The sequence below is a fragment of the Balaenoptera borealis genome (genome assembly GCF_965194805.1).
Source record: "Balaenoptera borealis genome assembly, chromosome: 1".
NCBI lineage: Eukaryota > Metazoa > Chordata > Mammalia > Artiodactyla > Balaenopteridae > Balaenoptera > Balaenoptera borealis.
Window position 1 is genome coordinate 174,236,490 of NC_138860.1, and position 20,195 is coordinate 174,256,684.

At 48.9% G+C, this 20,195-nt stretch overlaps 1 protein-coding gene across 1 annotated transcript in view; it reads right to left on the minus strand.

Annotated features, from left to right (window-relative positions):
* MAN1C1 (mannosidase alpha class 1C member 1) overlaps nucleotides 1–9,025 on the minus strand; it is a 131,840-nt gene extending 122,815 nt beyond the window's left edge. The window contains exon 1 of the mRNA XM_082366690.1: nucleotides 8,350–9,025. Within this exon, the coding sequence (XP_082222816.1) occupies nucleotides 8,350–8,889 (540 nt within the window). The 5' untranslated portion in view covers nucleotides 8,890–9,025. The remainder of the gene's footprint in view (nucleotides 1–8,349) is intronic.
* Nucleotides 9,026–20,195: the final 11,170 nt, after the last annotated feature.

Consider the following 20,195-nt stretch of genomic DNA (forward strand, 5'->3'; position numbering starts at 1 on the left):
TATACAAAAATTAATTTGAAGCAGATGAGAGACCTAAATGTAAAAACCAAAATGATCAAGCTTCTGGAATTAAAAGGAGACTATCTTCATGACCTTGGGGTAGACAAAGAATTTTTTTTTTCAAGTACACACAAAAGCACTAACCATAAAAGAAAACATCGATACACTGGACTTCATCAAAATTTAAAACTTCTGCTCTTTGACTGACACTATTAAGAAAATGAAAAGACAAACCATAGAGTATGAGTATATACATCTGACAAAGGACATATCCAAAATGAGCAAAGGATTTCTAAAATTCAATAAGATAATAAACACTCAATTGTTTTTAATTTAAAAAAGGCGGGCAAAAGATCTGAACACAGACTTAAAAGGAAGATAAAAAATGGCAGATAAACATATGAAAAGATGTTCAATATCAATATTTAAAAGGGAAACAGGGCTTCCCTGGTGGCGCAGTGGTTGAAAATCTGCCTGCCAATGCAGGGGACACGGGTTCGAGCCCTGGTCTGGGAAGATCCCACATGCCACGGAGCAACTGGGCCCGTGAGCCACAGTTACTGAGCCTGCGCGTCTGGAGCCTGTGCTCCGCAACAAGAGAGGCCGCGATGGTGAGAGGCCCGCGCACCGCGATGAAGAGTGGTCCCCACTTGCCACAACTAGAGAAAGCCCTCGCACAGAAACGAAGACCCAACACAGTCATAAATAAATAAATAAATAAATAAAAGACCGTGAATTTCTAAAAAAAAAAAAAAAAAAAAAGGGAAACAAAAATTAAAACCACAATTAAGGGGACTTCCCTGGTGGCACAGTGGTTAAGAGGCTGCCTGCCAATTCAGGGGACACGGGTTCAAGCCCTGGTCCAGGAAGATCCCACATGCCGCGGAGCAACTAAGCCTGTGCACCACAACTACTGAGCCTGCACGCCACAACTACTGAGCCTGTGTGCCACAACTACTGAAGCGCATGCACCTAGAGCCCATGCTCCGCAACAAGAGAAGCCCACGCACAACGAAGAGTAGCCCCTGCTTGCCACAACTAGAGAAAGCCTGCACGCAGCAACGAAGACCCAACACAGCCAAAAATAAAAATTAATTATTTTAAAAAACCACACACACACAATTAAGGGACTTCCCTGGTGGTCCAGTGGGTAAGACTCTGCGTTCCCAATGCAGGGGTCCTGGGTTTGATCCCTGGTCAGGGAATTAGATCCCACATACATGTCGCAACTAAGAGTCTGCATGCCGCAACTAAGAAGTCCTCGTGCCACAACTAAAGATCGTGCACGCCGCAACGAAGATCCGGCATGCCGCAACTAAGACCCAGCCCAGCCAAAATAAATGAATGAATGAATAAATAAATAAATATTTTTTAAAAAACACAATTAAATATCACTACACAGCAAATAGCACGGCTAAACCTAAAAAGGTGGACAATACCAAGTGCTGGTGGAAATGCAGAACTCTCAACACTTTGCTGGTGGGTCTAACTACTTGGGAAAAGTGTTTCCAGTTTCTTATAAAGTTAAACATACGTTTACTCTATTAGCCAGCAATTATACTCCTAGATATTGACACAAAAGAAATGAAAATATACCTACATAAAGACTTGCGCATAAAATGTTCAGAACAGCTTGATAGCCAAACACTGGAAACAACCAAAAAGTCCAACCACAGGTGAGTGGGTAAACAAATTGTGGGATATTCATACAACAGAATACATCTCAACAATGAAAAGGAATGAAACACTGATACACACAACATGAATGAATTTCAAAAACATTAGCCTCAGTGAAAGAAGCCTTGCGCAGAATGGCATATATTGCACTACTCCATTTAGTTGAAGTTCTAGAACAGGTGAAACTAATCTCTGGCAACAAATCAAAACAGTGGTTGGGGGTGGATGATGGGAGACTGCTTGGGAAGGAGCAGAGGGAACTTTCTGAGGTGATGGGAATGTTCTGTATCTTCATAGGGGTGTTGTTTATATGGTTTTCTGCAATTGCTAAAATTGAGCAAACTGTGTATTTAAGATCTGTGCATTTCCCTATATGTAAGTTATACTGAAATAAATAGGTAGCACCTGAATCACAGGGTTGTTGTAAAAAAATAAGATGAGAACACAAAACACAGGTGTTGAGAGGCCGGCAGTCTTACCTAAATGACTCATCAGGCCCTATGGGACGTGCTGTATTGCACAGTGGATTTTATGGTGACCCCAAGTCATTGCAGAGGTGGAACGAGGGGAGAAGAATCTACTATTATTCAGCCACTGAAAATGGTTGTTATTTAGTGAAAGGTATTTGCCTAGAAGTTTTGCCTGTAGAGCAGCTGACTCCCAGAGCATGCCAGGTAAAAGCATAATTACTGCTTATCTATTTAGGACACTAATCAGTACGCCCAAGTTTCTTCTGTAAAAGTTACCACTCTGGTACTGCACTAAAACAGATGGACAACCGCCCTAGTCTTAGCCTTTAATTAATGAAAATTCAGAGTTAAGAGACATACTCAGACCCCCTTGTGAGTAAGAGCTGTTCTGACCACCTGCCTATTGAGTTTGGAGAGCCCTCAACCCAAATCTTAGAAAACAGCCTTCTCAAGGGAAGAAATACCTACAACTGGACCACCACACTGAGGCCACAGCCTGCAGCTATGGTCTCCGTGGCTTCAGTTCTCTTTGGGGATGGAGACACCAAAAAACAGGTCTGACAGCAAGCTCAGCCACACCCTGCATTTAAGAGAACCAAAACCATACTGCCTTGGCTATTAACTAGCCCCCAGAGCCTAGTGGGGGTGAAAGAGGGAAGGGGAGTGGGACTGAGGTCCTTGAGTCCTCAGAAGTCCTTAAGGAATCTCCAGTTTCTTTCTTACCATCATCTGCCATGAGAATACAGAGCTTAAAAAGTCTGTTGTTTTCCCCAAATTATGCAAATACTTGTGCATAAGGCCTTGGCCCCAGGTTAGTGGGAAATCAAGAACCAGAGCTTATTTGAATGAGCCTGGTCTTTTTGGACTGCAGATGCACAGAACTGGAATAATAATAATTCTTGGTTCATGACACTCATCCCTGCTCCAAGTATGGCCCCTCTTTTAAAGTTAATGTAATAAATGCCCATTATGCTCTCCTGAATCCTGTCCATAATGCTCTTGTTAAGTCTTTCCTGACCTGGCTAAAGAAAGCAAGGCAGCGAGAGAATTTCCTGAAGTCCCCACCACCTCCCTTAGTGCAGATCTGACTTAGGATGCAGAGTCAGGCACCTTCCCCACGCCAGAGACAGTACCCACAGGCTGGTTGCCCACCTAGATTACCAAACAGCTTCCCTGCATGGGGCTTTCCAATCTGCGAGCCTGATTGATTTTCTTCAGTAAGAGAAAAGATGTAAGTCCCTTTGAGCAAAGTATGCCTGATATATATCACAATATTTATTTTTTGGTGGAGTAATGGATCAGTCTTCGGGAAAAGCTAGAGAAAAGGCATTTCTTGAGCCCGGATATAAATCAGTCACTCTGAAAACTGCAGGGGAGTCTATGTTCTTACCCCCCTGCTAACTACAGTGTGAAATAAGCAGCTGACTTTTAAAAGTCATTGTACTATTTGTTTCTAAAGCTAACACTAAAGACAGAGTTAAGGATGTGAGGCCTGAGAAGCAATTGCTCTTGGAATGCCTGCACCAAGTCCCTAAAATAATGGTGCAGCTTACAGTGAAAGCAGAGATCCACCCAACCTGTGGGTGTTAAGTCATACACCTGGTGGGGACAAAGTCTGAGCTTTGGTCTACTTGCAGTGCTCAGTTCTAAGGAAGAAGAATGAAGTATATAGCTGGGCTTATGAGGTAAGGGTCTCCCAAGGGACCTGTCTGGTTAATATAGGGCAATCTTCCTGTCTATATTAAATGTATCATAGAGCAGGACAAGAGAGAAACTGAAGGACAAGGGAGAAAAATCTTCAGTGGATTTTCAACTGAAACAGAGCTCTTCGAAGGAAAGCTATTTAAATCTGAGGTGTTCCTAATATTAATTATCCTGAACATCTCACAGCCTCAGATTCACATGCTACAAAGAACACAAAGCCTTTTAATTTTTCTGCCTGTCCCTGGGACTAGCAGTGATAAATCAGATATACAGAGAAACCACACATGACTAACGAACCAGCCCATTAATGGGGAGCAAAGATCATTTGCCAAGATGACTTATTCAGACATAGTCACATATCACAACGAGCAATATCCTGGAGGCTTAACACAGCAGACATGGAAGGCAAGAGCTGGGGCACTCCCTGCCAAGTCTCAGAGACTCCAGGGTGATTCGGGCATCCTCCAGATGCCTGCTATCCAGGCATGAAAGATTTTACTCACGGCTGCCACCTCTCCAGTCCCTTTAAGTTAGACTTGCACTTGGAAAATTACTGCAACTTCTAAAAGGCTTCTTGGGTCACAGAGCCAAGCCCCCAAACCTTGCTGTGGCCCCTACTCTATGACTCTTAGAATTCCATGTACCCGCAGGAAGAAGACCCAGCTTCTGCCACCAGTCACCTTAACTGTTAGTTTATAGATCTTTACTGTAGCCACTCTGGGCTCCAACTAAGTATCTGGGCTCCAACTAAGTGTCATATCCTATTCTAGGTGCTTGGGCAGATCCATAAACAAACCAGTAAACAGGTGGGAGCGAGGGAGAGAAAAGGCTCCCCTAAATGCCAGTCTCTTCATTTTACCAAGAAAACTGAGGCCCAGTGATAAACAGGAATTTTCCCCTGAGGCCAAGGTTGATAGCATGGTTAGGATTTGAACCCAGGTTGGACACTCAGGGCGACTGCCACATACAGTGGTGCACAAGGGCACTGGGCAGAGGGGACGGGGATGGGGGTAAAATTCAATCCACATTCTTCCTATGGGCTAGGGGCAGCCCCACTCCAGTGCTACGTTCTCACAGCCCTACTCTGCCCAATTCCCTTTAACAAAAGCTCCCTTCACTGAAGGGACAACTGAGGTGCTCCAGATCAGCAACCAACCATCATTAGTAGGACACAACATAGTTTGAAACCTTTCACTGGGATGTAACCCTGACCAGCTATTCACTCCCAACTCTTGTCATGTGTGAGAAAAGTCTATTGAACTTGAAGAGAAACCCACCTATGACCAAGGTCCCCTAAAATAATTATAACAATAATTTCCTATATTATCATCAGATCTGAAAGGAAAGGCTGCTGGCAAGCCATTTCTCATTCTCACCAACCCCTTTACTCTCCATGATCCCAAGACGAGGATCTGTCACTGTTCAATCCCATCTCTAAAGTTCAATATGGGTGAGAGGAATACTTAACTTAATCAACTATGTGAGTATCTACTCTTGACTAGGTGCTAGGGATACAACAGTGAACACCATCACCATCATCAACAACAACACAACACTTTCCCTGACTTCATGGAACTAAGACATGCCGAAAACAGAGCTGGGAAAAGCCCAGCTGCTAAGGAGTCCCTGGCCAGACTGGCAGTCTACTTAGGGGCCAGGTCTGGAAGCAAGAGTTTATGTGACCAGCCTCTTCTTCCCTCTCTCATCCCATTTTACAGAAGGAAAAATAAGGTCCAGGAAGGAGAGGAGGTGGCTTGTCCAAAGTCAGACAGTTGAGCTGAGACTCGAATCAATGTTCTCTGGGTTCCCCTTTCCACCACACTGCCTCCTCCAAGGTTCCAAAATTGCGAACTGAGGAGAAAATGTTGGTTCTAGTGACAGATTGTTTCCTGATGTGTCTACACCCAGAACATGCAGCTTCAACCCATCTTATCAGCAGAGACCTTGAGTCCATGTCCATCTCTCAAACTAGAATGTTCATAAGTATACTTCATTGATCTAGAGCCCAAGTGTCCAGTCTTCATTCACCCTTATTCACCTTCTCTGAATCTCTCTTGAAGTTTACTTTCGCTTTAAAAACCTCATCTTATAAGAACAGAGCCCTTTTTATCTGATGCTAGCTGTCCCTCTGCTCCTGGGGTCTAATCAATCCACGTCTGGGAAAAAACAAGCCAGAGAGGAAAGCAACAGTCCCTTTTTATGAAAATAGGCACCTTTCTAAAATGATCTACCCGTGGGCATGGCACAGATAGAAATTTAGATGAGAAGGAAATAAAGACATCCTCCAGCAATTGTCAAATGCATTCATCAGGTGGAACACAAGGGAAGTTAACTCTGTGTTAACAGCTAAAACAAACACTCTGTCCCACGTTTTTTCAGGTTGTTTGGGGACCGGGGGAGGTCCAAACTCAAGAAGTCTGAACAGAAAATGGGCTTCAAAATATAATAGTGTATATAGTCCCGTCCCCTCCATTCTGAGGAGCTTAAGGTCTTCAAGATAGTAAGAGGGGGCTCACTGAACAACTGCAGGTATAGACAAGCAGGCTTCCAGCTACTACCAGGGGTGTACAGCGATGCCAGATAGAAAGATCCAGACATCTGGCAACCAACACAGACCTCCACCCATTGTGTTACTTTACATCCACCTGCACAGCAGAGTCTCCACACCTCCCACCACCCCCGGCCGCTGCAGCAAGTCACTGCCCGAAGCCTCTGCCCACAAGGGAGGTTCTCTTTGTATAGAGGGGCAGAACCCGGTTCCCCGCTAGCCAGCCCACCACCCTTCCCATCATGGCTCCCAACCGCAGGCTTTCAGAAATGGGTCCCATATCTAGATGCAAATGCAGAAAGCACCTTTTGAAGAGAACAGTAGGTAACTCTTAATCCTTTGGGGCATCCTTTTAAAAATCTGATGGCAGCTCTACACCCCGTGAAAAACTGCATGCATATAGTTTATATGTAATTTCACTGCGGGTTACTGCCCTCCAAGGAGGTCTGAAAGCGTTAATGTTTTCAGAGGCACCTTTAGGAAAGGGAGCTGGGGTGGTTCAGGTGAGTATTCAACAACACAGCTCCTTAACCAGTGGGGGAGAAATGATGCCCCTTTCTTAGCTACTGCAAGTTCCAGGCTTCAATTAACCTTTGGGATTTCAACAAGAATTTGGAAACTGAGAGTGTGCGCTTGCACACGGGAAACAAGGACTCGTCTTTGTGGTTTCCTATATTGACATCACAAAATGTCCAGTGATTGCTAGTTAAGATAGAGTCTCCACAGGGCTTAGCATAGAAGGCTGAGTAACAACAGCAGAGATAGGGAGAGGTGGGCGTTGGGAGACAGGATACACTGGACAAGGAGAGGAGGACAGCTAAGCTCTCCACTGGCTCTGAGCAGGTCTTGACAGGGCAGGTCCTGACTCTTGCTGCCTGCTCTCCCTGGAAATCAGGGCAGACTTGCTGACTGCTCTGCAGCAAACCAAGAAGTCCAGACAGAAGCAGTCCTTTCATTCTGGGTCCATGGGGATGGGGAGAGCATCCTCTCCTTTCTAGGGAGGAGACCCTGGCCCACTGCTTGCCCACAGCCCCCTCGTGGCCCGGGGGTGTCACTGCAGCCCCCTCTGCAGTGCTGGGCAAAAAACTTGCGCAGGCGGCTCCAACAGTAGGCAGCTCTAACGGGTTGAGCAGAACATTTAGTTATCAGTGGTGGCTTGGCAACTGTCTTCAAGCCACGGTGAGGCTGTGTTTGCTTTTGGTTTCTTAAATTAAGACTAAGATTCAGACTCAAAGTGATCCTTCTAACCCCTCTCTGGTACAATCCCTACAGGGAATAAGTCCAAGACCTGCTACATTAAGCCAATAACCTCAGAGCTTCTGTAACATTACCACCACCTTAGTGATCATTGCTCCTTGCATCACATGCAATTACGTACAGCTGTTCCAAAGCTCAATAGAAAGTTATCAAGAATGCACAACATCCTCTGGCTTGTAGGTTGCTGGCTAGACTACAAAATACTTGCAGGTCACCAAATACCCCTCAAATCCTGGCTTTCCAGGTAGCAGATCCTAAAGGGGGTTGGGAGATGTCATGATTTAAAGACACACAGTGAGAAAGAACATGGCTCTTGGCCCCTTCAAACAGAAAGGGTGTCCATTAATGAGCCTAACTAGCAACTCCACAAAAATCTTATTAGCATCTCCACAAAGGGAGGGAGCAGGGCCCATCTGGGCTGAGGACTGGACTGGAAAGACCAGAGTCTGGGGGTGGGGGAAAGTTGGTCCAGTGGTTCAGCTACCATCAGGGGTGGGGATGATTAACTGAACCCGGTAGTGGAAAAGTGTGCAGGCAGGAGTGAAGGTGGGAAGTTTGGGAGGAGGGAGGAGGACATAGAGTGTGCCTGGAGGACCTAGAGTAGACCAGGGAGCCCGGGAGTGACTGGGCCCAGGGGAAATGGATGGAAGCACAAGAGGATCTTTCCCTTTGTGCGGGGAGAAGAATCCTTACCTCCTTGATTTTCTCCCGCTGGCTTTGAACTAGGCTCTGGGGCTCCTTACTCTTGTCGGCCCTAGTGCCCAGGACCGGGTGGCGGAGGCGGCTCCGGAACGCGTTGAAGTCAAAGCTAGAGGGGATGCTCCCCTCCTGCGGTCTGAGGGCCGTGGCGCCGCTGCCCCGGGCCGCCGTGGCCTCCTCCCGCGGCCCGGTGGGGCGGGTGCGCCGCAGCCACCCTTTCCTGCGCCGGGGACTGGCTTGGCTCCTGGGGTCGTCCTCACCCGGGGCTGGAGCCGCGGGGGCCGGGTTGGGAGGCGACTCCTGCTCGCGGGTCAGGGAGTGGCCGGCGACTTGGGCCACTGCCTCCAGGCCGGGCTGCTGGGTCCGGGGGGCCAGGAAGAGGCGCTTGAGGCGAGAGGAGTTTGGCAGCAGGAACAGGGCCCCGAAGCACAGGGTGACGAGGCCGGAGAGGAAGAGAAGGAAGAGGAACTTCTGCGGCAGCCGCAGCCCCCACGGGGAGGCCGGGACGAAGCCGGGCACTTTCCTCATGAGCATCGTTGCCGGGCACGGGGCTGGGGACAGTCAGACCGGCCGGGCCCCTGAGGCCCTGGGAGTCCAGGCACTTGTCAGCAGGGGGCTCGGCGAGGGGAGGTCGTCGAGGGGCGCCGCCCGGGGTGGGGGTCCCTGAGAGTTTCGCCCTGCGGGGGCTGCTCCTGAAGTTCAGGGAGTTTGGAGCGAGTCCTCCCGCGCCGGGACGGGGGAGCAGCAGCCTCGGCGGGGCCCGGGCGAGCGAGGCGGCACGGCTCGGGGCCCGGGCCCGCAAGGGTCGACCGCGCGCCGCAGCCTTCCCTCCGGCCGCCGCGCGGCCCCTCCTCGCAGCGGCCGGAGCCCGCGGGGCCCGCGCCTTCCCGCGCTGCGGCGGCCGCCGGGGCCGTCACATGCCGTCCGCGGCGCCCAGGCTGTCGGCGCGGAGGGGCGCACACAGGCCTCGTCCCCGCGCCGAGCCGCCCTCAGCCCCTCGGCCCAAAGTTTTAGCCTCAGAAGCAGTTTCCAGAGGGGGTCGGTTCCGGGGGAGAGGAGGCGGCGGGGCCGGCGTGTCAGCTGCGCTCCGAGAGCGCGCCGGCCCGGCCGGGTCGCGACAGTGGCGGGGCTTGGCTATCGGGACACGTCTACAACTTTGCTCCGCCGCAGAGCGGGCGCCGGGGAGAGAGGGCAAGCACTTCTGAGCCTGCGGAGCAGGGGGCTTCCTGGGACCCCGAGAGCCGAGGGATGTCGGGCCCCCTGTCTGGAGCCCGGCGCCTTTCGCGACCAGCCGCGGCGGGGCGGCTGCAGCTGCGCCCGGGAGTGCGGGCTCCCGCCCAGCCAACTCGGTAGGGCTCCGGGTTCCTGCTGGGATCACCTGTTCCCGGTCCCCGCCGGCTCCGCGGAGCGCGCAGTCCCGGCTGCGCCTCCCCCGCCGCAGCTGGCGTCCTCACCGCGGCCGCTCCAGACGGGCCGCTGCCGCCGTAGACTGAGCCGCCGCGCCGCCGCCGCTGCCGAGCCTGCGCCCCACAGGCGCGCACACCACCCGGACGCCCCCGCCGCTGCCGCGGCAGCTCGGATTTTCACTGAGACAGCACCCACGGCCCCGCCTCCCGCCGGGCCCCGCCCTCGGGCCACGCCCACTGCGCGCCCCGCGGTCCACCTCCGCCGCGGCGCGGCAGCCAGGCCAATGGCCTCACGGCTGGGGTAGGGAGTGCGGGGGCCTAAGCCCGGGTGGGGAGAGGAGCTGGGACTCCAAGCCACGCCCCCTCCCTCGAAGGGCCAGCGCCGCGCACACTCCCCCCCATCCCACCAGCACCAATGGTCCAGCTGCGCGGGGTTGGTGGGGGTGGAGAGAGGAGCGAGGTCATTGGCTGCCTCGGAGGGATCCCCGTTGGGCCGCAGTCGCCCATTGGTTAGTGCCCAGCATTCGCTGGACTGGGAGCGACCGAAACACCCCCTGTACCCCCAACCCTCGCCGCTCCGGTTGTTGGTCCCCTGGAGGGGGCAGGAGATCCAGCTGGTCTGGAGGGCTCTGGCGGTCGTTCGGTAACCTCACTCACCCCTCAGTGCCAGTCCAGGATTGGCAGGGGGCGGGGGCCTGCCCAGGGGTCCCGAGAGCTTCCGCGGGAGCCGCGGTGGTGCTGCTATGGCACGCTGTGAGGACGGGCTGGGCCTGGCTAAGGCAGTGTTTCCACTGCACCCCCCGCAGACCACAGCTCTGCCTTCCTTTGACTACGGGCCCCAAACCAGGCCGGGGCCCCTGGGTGGGGCAGGGAGGGATGCTAAGCACAGCGGTGCGAGGGCAAGGAAGGAGAAGGAACCTTGGTCGTGTGCGTAGAAGACCACACACAGCATGTGACATGCGTACCCAGATGCCTGCGTGTTTATGCGCACATGTGTGCTTCTATGCGTAGATCCAGATGCACTCAGAGACTGCATGTGGGTGTGTACCTGCACACAAACATACACTTAATTTAGGTATGTGATTATACCAAAGCACTTAATTTAGGTATAAGTGATTATACCAAAGCACGTGTAATACATATTAGTACAAATATTGACACGTACACACATACCCACAGACACACAACAGATAGGTCCAAACACACACGTACACACTGCCAGGCGTATATTCCCAGGCACAGATGTGTCTCGACCTCAAGGCCCTCACACTTTCCTCCTTGGACTCAAGTCTCTCTGTGCCTTCCCCTCCTATTAAACCCAAGGCAAAGAAACATTGTGTTGTGTGGGTCTTTCACGCAAAACACTTTATAGAGACAAATAACAGCAGAGGGAGAGACAAATTAAGAGGTGTAATAGGCAAGAGGGAAAATATCTGCTTTCAGCTGCAATTTAAAATGAAATGCAGCGTTGATGAGACAGAAAATACTGCAGGGAGGCCTTTCCGAGAGAAGAAGCGGCCCAGGCGAGCTCTCGTAAATCTTGCTTATTCCCTGAGGCCTGTTACCCTTGGCCGTTGGGACTCAGACATCCTTCTGCCTCTGGCCAGGCCACTGACAGCAGACCCTCCCCTGATGTTTAAATACCCTTGGCATGTAAATTTCTTTCAATTGAGAATAAAATATAGCTCTGGGTAACAGGTGCAAATATTTTGGTCACTGGAGATGACTAGTCCCTCCCAACCCCACAAACACACCTGGCTTAAATGTAAAATTCTAATTTAGATGTTTCAGTCTCTCCCGAGTTTGATTGGCAGCACTCAGTTCCCTGAAACCAGCTGTGAACATCAGAGACAAGCATGTAGTCCACTTGAGTGCAGGAGCCCAGAGACCTGGTCTGGCTTCTTCCAATCTCCAACGCCCAAGAATCTCCCTACCGGAACCCACCTTGGGAAGGGGGAGGCTTGTCTTTGGAGAACTAGGCAGGAACCCAGCAGGCATTGGAGGCACCGCACATCATTCCACATGGAGAGTGTAGGGGAATCACTGTTCAGTCCCCTGAGAAGGGAGGACCCAGGAGAAGGGGAGGAAGGCAAGGCAGAGTCTCAGAAGGCTGTATCTGTTTGAACTGGATCCTCACTGTGACTGTGACACCTAGACCATCTCTGGATTGCTGGTGAGCCAGGGTAGAAAGTGAGACTGCATCAGGATTCCACAGATTCAGCCTACAAAAACCAGAGCCCAGAGGGGACAACTCCATTTCAAACTGATGTCATGTTGGTGATTACACCAAGTTGGTGATTACACCAAGTTGGTGATACCATAACCTTTTATAATCTCCCTAGCAAGCTCGCTGGAACTCTGGAGCTCCCATCCCACCCCCATACCCCTAACCCCCATAGACTTCACACACATTATGGCTCTTCTCTCACTGGATTTTTATTATTCATATACTGTCCCACAGCAAACTTAGATCCTCACGGCAGGGACCATGGCTCGTTCATTTCTCTAACTGCCCTAGGTCTTAACTACAGTGCCTCACATATGGGCGCTGTGTTTGTTGAGTAATGAATGAATAAATGTGGGAGTGGATGCCCATTTCACAGATGAGGAAACCAAGGCTCAGGGAAGGGAATAATAATGAACCAACATTTTCAATGTGCTGAACACATATTGCTTCATTTACTTTTCAGAACACTCTTATGAGGTAGATATTATTAATAGCCTCATTTTACAAATAAAAATACTAAGGCTAGAGAGATTCAGGATAAGTTAACAAGTATCTTTCTCAGTTCAGTTCAGAAACTTAAGTGGGACTGGGAACAGAAATGAATAGCATTTTAAAAATCTATTCTGTCAACAGACATTTATTGAAATTAGATACTAGGTATTGCACTAGTCTCGGGGTGGTCAAAGATGAGCAAAGCATGGTCCCTGTCATTATTGATTCACTCACTCAGTAAAGAACTACTTGTTGAACACCTACTATGTGCCAGGTACAGAGGGGCTGGGGAAAACAGCCTGAATAAGGCAGATATGAAGCCTAACTTCAGGGAGCTTCTTGTCTAAGAGGCAACGGGGACCAATTCAACCCATCAGGAAGGGAACTACCATGCACTGGGCACTGTGCTGAGTGCTTTGCTCTCATCCTATCTACTCTCACGATGGCCTTCTCTGAAGTAGGCTTGGAGATCCCAGCTTAACAGATGGGGAAACTCAGGCTCAGGGGTGTGACGTGACTTGTCCACCCAGGGAATAATTTGCAAATATGAGAGAAAACCAGACTCATCTAATCCCAGAATCAATGCTCTTTCTGTTAATAATACAAATAGTAACTAAGATTAATGGGGCACACACTATGTGCCAAACCCTTATAACAGAATTTTGTAGAAGCTCACTTATTTAATCCTTACAACCATCCCATGAGACAGGTACTATTATTACTGGCATTTTATAGAAGAGGAAACTAAAGCACAGAGATGTTAAGGGTCTTACCCAATGTCACACAGCTGGGAAGTGGCAGAGGGGGGATTTGAATCCAGTTGGTCAGGCTCCAGAGCCCTTTATGTCTTTCAGAGTCTATTGCTCCCCATCATATAATGCCAAGAGAGCAGGTGCTGTAGGAAGTCAGAGCAGGGAAAGAGCACTGGACTCAGGCAGAATTTTCACAGGCTTGTTGGGAGGATTATATGAGCTCATTCAGCCATTCAGTAAGTATGTAAAGAGCACCTGCTATATTCCAGGCAATATACTATGCTTTGGTGATACAATGATGAGCAAAAATAGACACATTGTTCCCATTGTGGAGCTTACAGTCTTATGGGAAGAGGAGTCTAAACAAATAAACAACCCTGCAAGCTGAGATAAAAGTGCGGAAAGAGAGAGATGCTGCTCTAAGAACATGTAATGATGGATATGGACCTAGACTCGGGTTGAGTGAGAAGTGGTCAGGGAAGACGTCCTCTAAGGATGAGTGCAGTTACCTAAGCAAAGAGGGATTGTGAGAACACCTAGGTTGAGGGGACAGCATAAGCAAAAACCCTGCAGTGGAGAGAATATGATACTTTTGAGAACAGACAAGCCAGTATGTCTGGAGTAGAGAGAGTGAAGGGGAAAGACAGGAAGCATCACTGAATGATTTAGGACAGGAGTAGGAATGTGTGTGAAGGGGTAGGTGGGTGGGTGGATTCAGATTAACATTTTTAAAAGGCTACTCTAGCTACAGTGTGAAAACAGAACGGAAAGCAGGAGTGAATGATGTGGGTGCCTTTCAGAGGATATTGCAGTAGCCTATGGTGGCTTGGATCGGGGAAATGGGAGATGCACAAGACCACAGGATCCAAATCATACTTAGAATCCCAAACTGAGAGGACTTGGTGATGGCTTGAGATTTGACGTTGATAGAGAGGGAGATGCCTGCAAGGATTCCAGGTGTCTAACTTGCCAGAGGCAGGGGCATTTGTTGAGGTGGGAGCAGTGAATTAGGCTGTACGGGGCTTCCAGTCTGCTCATTGAGAGGGTTCTGGGCAGTTGGTGCAGAATCTGAATCTCAAATGGTCATTAGTCCCATTTAAAATAAAAAACTAGAGATAAAGCTAAACGGAGCCAAGAGACAATCATCGGGCAGCTTCCTTAATGGCCTCCAGACAAATTCAACCTGGGCAAGAGAGGCACTGATGACGGGGCCTGCTGGGTGAGAGCAAACCAGGTTGGTCTAGAGACAAAAGTTCCCGCAGGTGTCCCTGACTCTCTCCAGCAGGCTGCAGGTCCCGGTCGGTACCTTGCTGTGCAGGGGGTGGCCAATTTCAGGGTCACAGAGCCAAAACAACTGCTCTCAGTCTCTTAAAAGAAGATCATGAAAGTTTCTTTTCAACACTTTGCCTGAGTGCCCAGTCCTGAGGTGGCCCAGTCAGCCAGCCAGAAGCAAGAGTTCTCAGAGGGGAGCAATTTTGCACCCAGGGAACATTTGACAATGTCTGGAGATAATTGTGGTTGTCACAATTGGGGGAGGAGTGTTCTACTGGCATCTAGTAGATAGAAGTCAAGGATGCTATCAGACATTTTCCAATGCACAGGATAGCCCCCCCTTCCCAACTGTCCAGCCCCAAATGTCAGCTGTGCTAAGGGTGAGAAACCCTGGCTTAAAGCCAAGGCTTTGAAGTCAGAGAGGCCTGGGTTTGAATCTTGGCTTTGCCACACATTGGCTAGTTCATCTTGGGCAACTTGTCTGAACTCTCTGAGCCTCAAGTTCTCCATCTGTCAAATGGGGTCAATAGTAATGCATACCTCAGAAAGATGACGTGAGGAATACATGAGATAACTGGCTACAAAGAGCCTGAAGCAAATGTTCTGCTCATCTTCCATGTGAGCAGGGCCTGGGCTGGACTTGTTCTTGATCTACCTCCCAAAGCTAAGTCCTCAGTATGCGGGAGAAGGGAAAGCAGGGTGGTAAGAATGAGGACCCTGGAGTCAGAGCGCCAGTCTGGACTCCATCTCCTACCAGTAGCGAGACCCTGGGAAAATTGCTCATCTCTTGAAGCCCTAGCTTCCTCATCTGTGAAATGGAGATGATCACATAGGGTGGTTGTGAGGACTAAAGGAGCTAATGTTGTAAATGTCTTAGCACAGAGTCTGGTGCATAGTGAGTGGATAAGTGTGAACCAATGTTATAAAAGATAAGAATTAGTGCCGCCTCATTTCCCAGTGGCAAACAAGCTAGCAACCAAACTGAAACTTTGTAACTCAGGGTTTCCAGGGAAGTTCCAATTTCAAATACTCTGTTCATGGTCCCTATGAGGGCTTTGATTTGCCAGACTGTACACACCGATTTTCATTTCAGAAAACATGGTCTCTATCTGGATTATAATAACAGTGCTGGGCTTCCCTGGTGGCGCAGTGGTTGAGAATCTGCCTGCCAGTGCAGGGGACACGGGTTCAAGCCCTGGTCTGGGAAGATCCCACATGCTGCGGAGCAACTGGGCCCGTGAGCCACAACTACTGAGCCTGCACGTCTGGAGCCTGTGCTCCGCAACAAGAGAGGCCGCGATAGTGAGAGGCCCGCGCATCGCGATGAAGAGTGGCCCCTGCTTGCCGCAACTAGAGAAAGCCCTCACACAGAAACGAAGACCCAACACAGCCAATAATAAATAAATAATAATAAATAAAAAAATTAAAAAGAAATAATAGTGCTGTTTATGCAGTCCTCTTGTGCTAATCACTGTGCTAAGCACTGCTCAGATAAGCCCCTCCTCTCCAGGAGTTTCTAGATCATCCAGCTTAGAGGCAGAATGTTGCAGATGTGAAATCTAAGGATCAAAGTGCCCGTAAGTAATTTGCAGTTAGAGGCAGAGCAGAGGCTGGATCTCATCAGTACTTGAGAATCCCAGCTAAGGCCACTTCCACACGTATAATAAGGGTTCTTCTCACTTCCACAGCCCTGGGTTACATTTACCTCACTGATGTCATTGAGGGTTAAATGAAATAATCCACATTAATGTCTTAGCACAGTGCCTGGCATATAGCAGGAACTAAATGTTAGTTATTATTATTTATGGTACGGGCACTTTTAAAGGACATGTAAAATAAATATCTTTGAATCTCATAAAAGTACATTTCCAAAAGCTTACATCAAGCCCCATACAGCTAGAAATGAAACAGGATCTTTAAAATGTAACCCTGGCATAATTTAGTCATCTGGTTCCACTTACTAATATCAGGGAGTCTTTATCTTTTGTTTAGCGTGCGCGCGCGTGTGTGTTTCTTAATGTCCATGGGTTATTGAGGCTCCAGATTCTATGCAGGATCTCAAACTATCTGCCCCTCTGGGATTAGGAATGTAAGAAGGGCCCAAGGTAATAGGCAGGAGTTGCTGGGACCACATGAACCAAACAATCATGGGAAGTTCCCTCAAAACTTATCCATTATGCCATTCAAGTGATTTCCAGATCCAGCTCAAAAAGCCAGAGTGGCAAAAGCATTACAACTACAGCCTTGACTCTCATAGACCTGCATATGAACCCAAGTCCTGCCGAGTTTACCAGGGGCTATGTAACCTTGGATGGTCATCTCATCTGTTTGAGCCTCAGTTTCCTTGGCTATAAAATAGCAATGATAATAGTATTAAACTCAGTATATGTTAAATGTTAGTATTATTAAAAGAAGTAAAGAATAGCAAGTTATCGGGGTTGATAAATGAAAGAGAAAAAAGATTGGGGTTTGATGAGGGAGTTCCATTAGTTATTTTACTAGTCCCAAGTCCCAGCTCTGCCATTTGACTGCGTGACCTGGGCAGATCACTCACCTCTCTGAGCCAGTTTCGTCATCCATAAAGGGGACCCATAATACCCCACATGAGATAACCAGTGGGCAAACACTTTGTTAGTGATAAAGCAAAAGACATGTTTGTTGTGGCTATGATCCCTTTTCAGAAAGAATTTTCACCATCTCACAAATATTTATTGAGCCTCAATCATAACTTTAAAATTTTGTGATGCCCTCTGATATTTCCTGTTTTATTCCATTCTACTTTTTACTATTATTCAATTCTATATATTCTAAAGAAATAAAAAAAGCCGATAGAAACCAAGCTAGTCATGTCCACCAAGTATTTCTGGATCTCTGCCTTTGGGGCACAGGGTAGGATCGCCCTGCCCCCTTGTGGTTAAGCAGAGCCATGTGACTAGTTCCAGCCAATGAGCTGTGAGCAGAAACAACGGGTGTCACTTCTAGGCCAGAACATTTACTTGCCAGTGCCATATCCTCCAGAGCTCTGGCTTTCCCTCTAGCAAGGTGACTGACAGCGATCTAGATGGCAGCTGCTCCATCAGCCAGAGTCCCTGTGTGACTATGACGAGCAGGGCCTTCTGCACATCTGCGTTGGCTGCACTGGCACGGAGTTTACATGATAAAGTAATAGGTGTTGTGTTGAGGCCCTGAGACCACGGGGCTTTAAAAAAGTTTTTAGGGGGCTTCCCTGGTGGCGCAGTGGTTGAGAATCTGCCTGCCAATGCAGGGGACACGGGTTCGAGCCCTGGTCTGGGAAGATCCCACATGCCGCGGAGCAACTAGGCCCGTGATCCACAATTACTGAGCCTGCGCGTCTGGAGCCTGTGCTCCGCAACAAGAGAGGCCGCGATAGTGAGAGGCCCGCGCACCGCGATGAAGAGTGGCCCCCGCTTGCCACAACTAGAGAAAGCCCTCGCACAGAAACGAAGACCCAACACAGCCATAAATAAATAAATAAATAAATACATACATACATAAATAAAAGTTTTTAACTTAAGGAAATGTTTAAGGTTAAATTAAATTTAATAATATATTTTATTTAATCCAATATATCCAAAATATTATCATTTCGATTATTATTTTAAAAATCAGTAATGAGATCGGCTACATTTTTTTTTTTTACATGTCAGGTCTTCATGATCCAGTGTGTATTTTACATTTATAGCACATCTCAATCCAGACTAGCCACATTTCAAGTGTGCCATAAGCCCCGTGTGGCTAGTAGCTACTGGACTGGACAGCACAGCTATAATGGCTAATGACCCTCATTTTGAAGCACACTATTCTAAGGTGGCTGAATACATAAATCTTTATCCCATTTCGGAGGATCTTTAGAAAAGGAAGTCCAGTGTCTCGTAACATAGGTTGTGGCTAGATTTTAGTTCTGTTTTTCCTCATTTTGTCTGCAGTGGGGGGACTTCTTCTTCCAGGATAACAAATGGCTGCCATTTCCCACCCTTCAGCTAATTCACTCACCCCTACTCTTCCTCCAAGAAAAAATGGGGGGGTGCTTTCCAGTGGCCCAGGTTAAAAGTAAAGAGAAAAACTATGATTATTTAGAATGTTCTCAATACCCACAGTATTCCAGGAGTAGATTCACAAAACCCCAGGTGGAGGTGAGGGTAGGGGAACAGCCGATGCACTTTCTCTCCACAGGATATGCACTGCAGACTTCAAGGTCATGAGGAATTATGGGGCGCTGGGGGCAGAGTAGGGGGTAAGGGTGGGAGGAGGGTGAATTTGATTTCGTACCCTGGGGTAGACAGGATCCCTTCTGACTTTGGATGTTGGCTTGGGACCTATACTCAAGGATCAAGGGTTTCAGGTAAATGTTAGTCCCTCTTTTGTTAATTTGTTATTATGTGTGTGTTATTGTTGCTATACAGCACCCACTGCTTAGAAAATGTACTTCTTCAATTTCCCAATACGTCAGGAGCATTTTTCCATGAAGTTAAATATTCTTCTGCCTCATCATTCTGACAGCCAGATAGGATATTTTAAACAGGTAGCCCAAAATTTGTTTACCCAATCCGCTGCTGCTGGACATTAAGGTCATTCCCATTCTTAACTGCATTTACCAGTGTCACAATGCCTTGGCTCCTACAGAAGGCATGGTCAGATGACACGTTTAGATGGAGGAAGGTATGATCACCCCACAGCATCCTTTTGGCAAACTGGGATTTTACCACATACGATGCCAACTTCTGTGGAAGTGAGGAGGACACAGCCTTCTCTGAGCACCGCCAGGAGAGCTGTGTGAGGTGAAAAGAGTGTTGGAGACCAAGGGCTGTGGGTGGCACCAGGTTCCACCACTTATTAGTTCTGTGGACCTCTTCTCCAAGCCTCTGAGAATGAGAATAATAATACAGCCCCTTGGTATTGTTGTGAAGATTAAATTAGACTGACTATAAATTCTGGCTAAATAACACAGATCGAGCACACACACATAACTCCGCTCCCTCCTGACCCTCTGCTAACATGAAGGCAAAAGGGATTTTTTTTTTTAAGGAAGGCATAAAACCACAAGGATAATTAGCCCAGAAGAGGAGATAACATTAACAAAATTTGGAAGGCAGAAAAGCAGATCAGTGGGTTGTAACTTAGGGCAACCAAGAACCCTGAACCCTGAACTGCCAACAGAGAAAGCTAGAGGTAACCTAACTTATACTGCAGAACCCCCAAAAGGCTCAGTGATTACCTACAGGGGCCAAGGGCGGGAGGGGCTCAAAACAGGAGAGTGGGCCCCTTCTCTGCCTTGTCTTCCCCTGCACCCAGTTACTGCTCCTGAGGGCCTGAGGATGGGTGGGAGAGAGGCCGTCCCTCGCATGGGCAGGCACAGCCCTCTTGGTGCCAGGCCCCAGGTGTCCGTGTTGGAGGAGGGTGGCGGACACAGAAACCCAGCAGAAGCGGTCTCTCCCAGGAGGGGGACTCTGCAGGGGGCAGCAGAAAGGCCAGGCTGCCATGGAGAGTTAGAAAGAATGAGCAAGGGGCCTGGAGCAGGAAGGGCTGGTGGGCAGAAAATTTGCTTCAACCACCCAGGCCAAGATGGGGACCCTGAGGCCCGAGAGGACGGGACCTGGCCCCAAACCCATACCCTTTAGCCTGTTCCTGTCAACTTCCCGGCCCCGCTCTCTCTGTGCCTCCCCTTTCTCC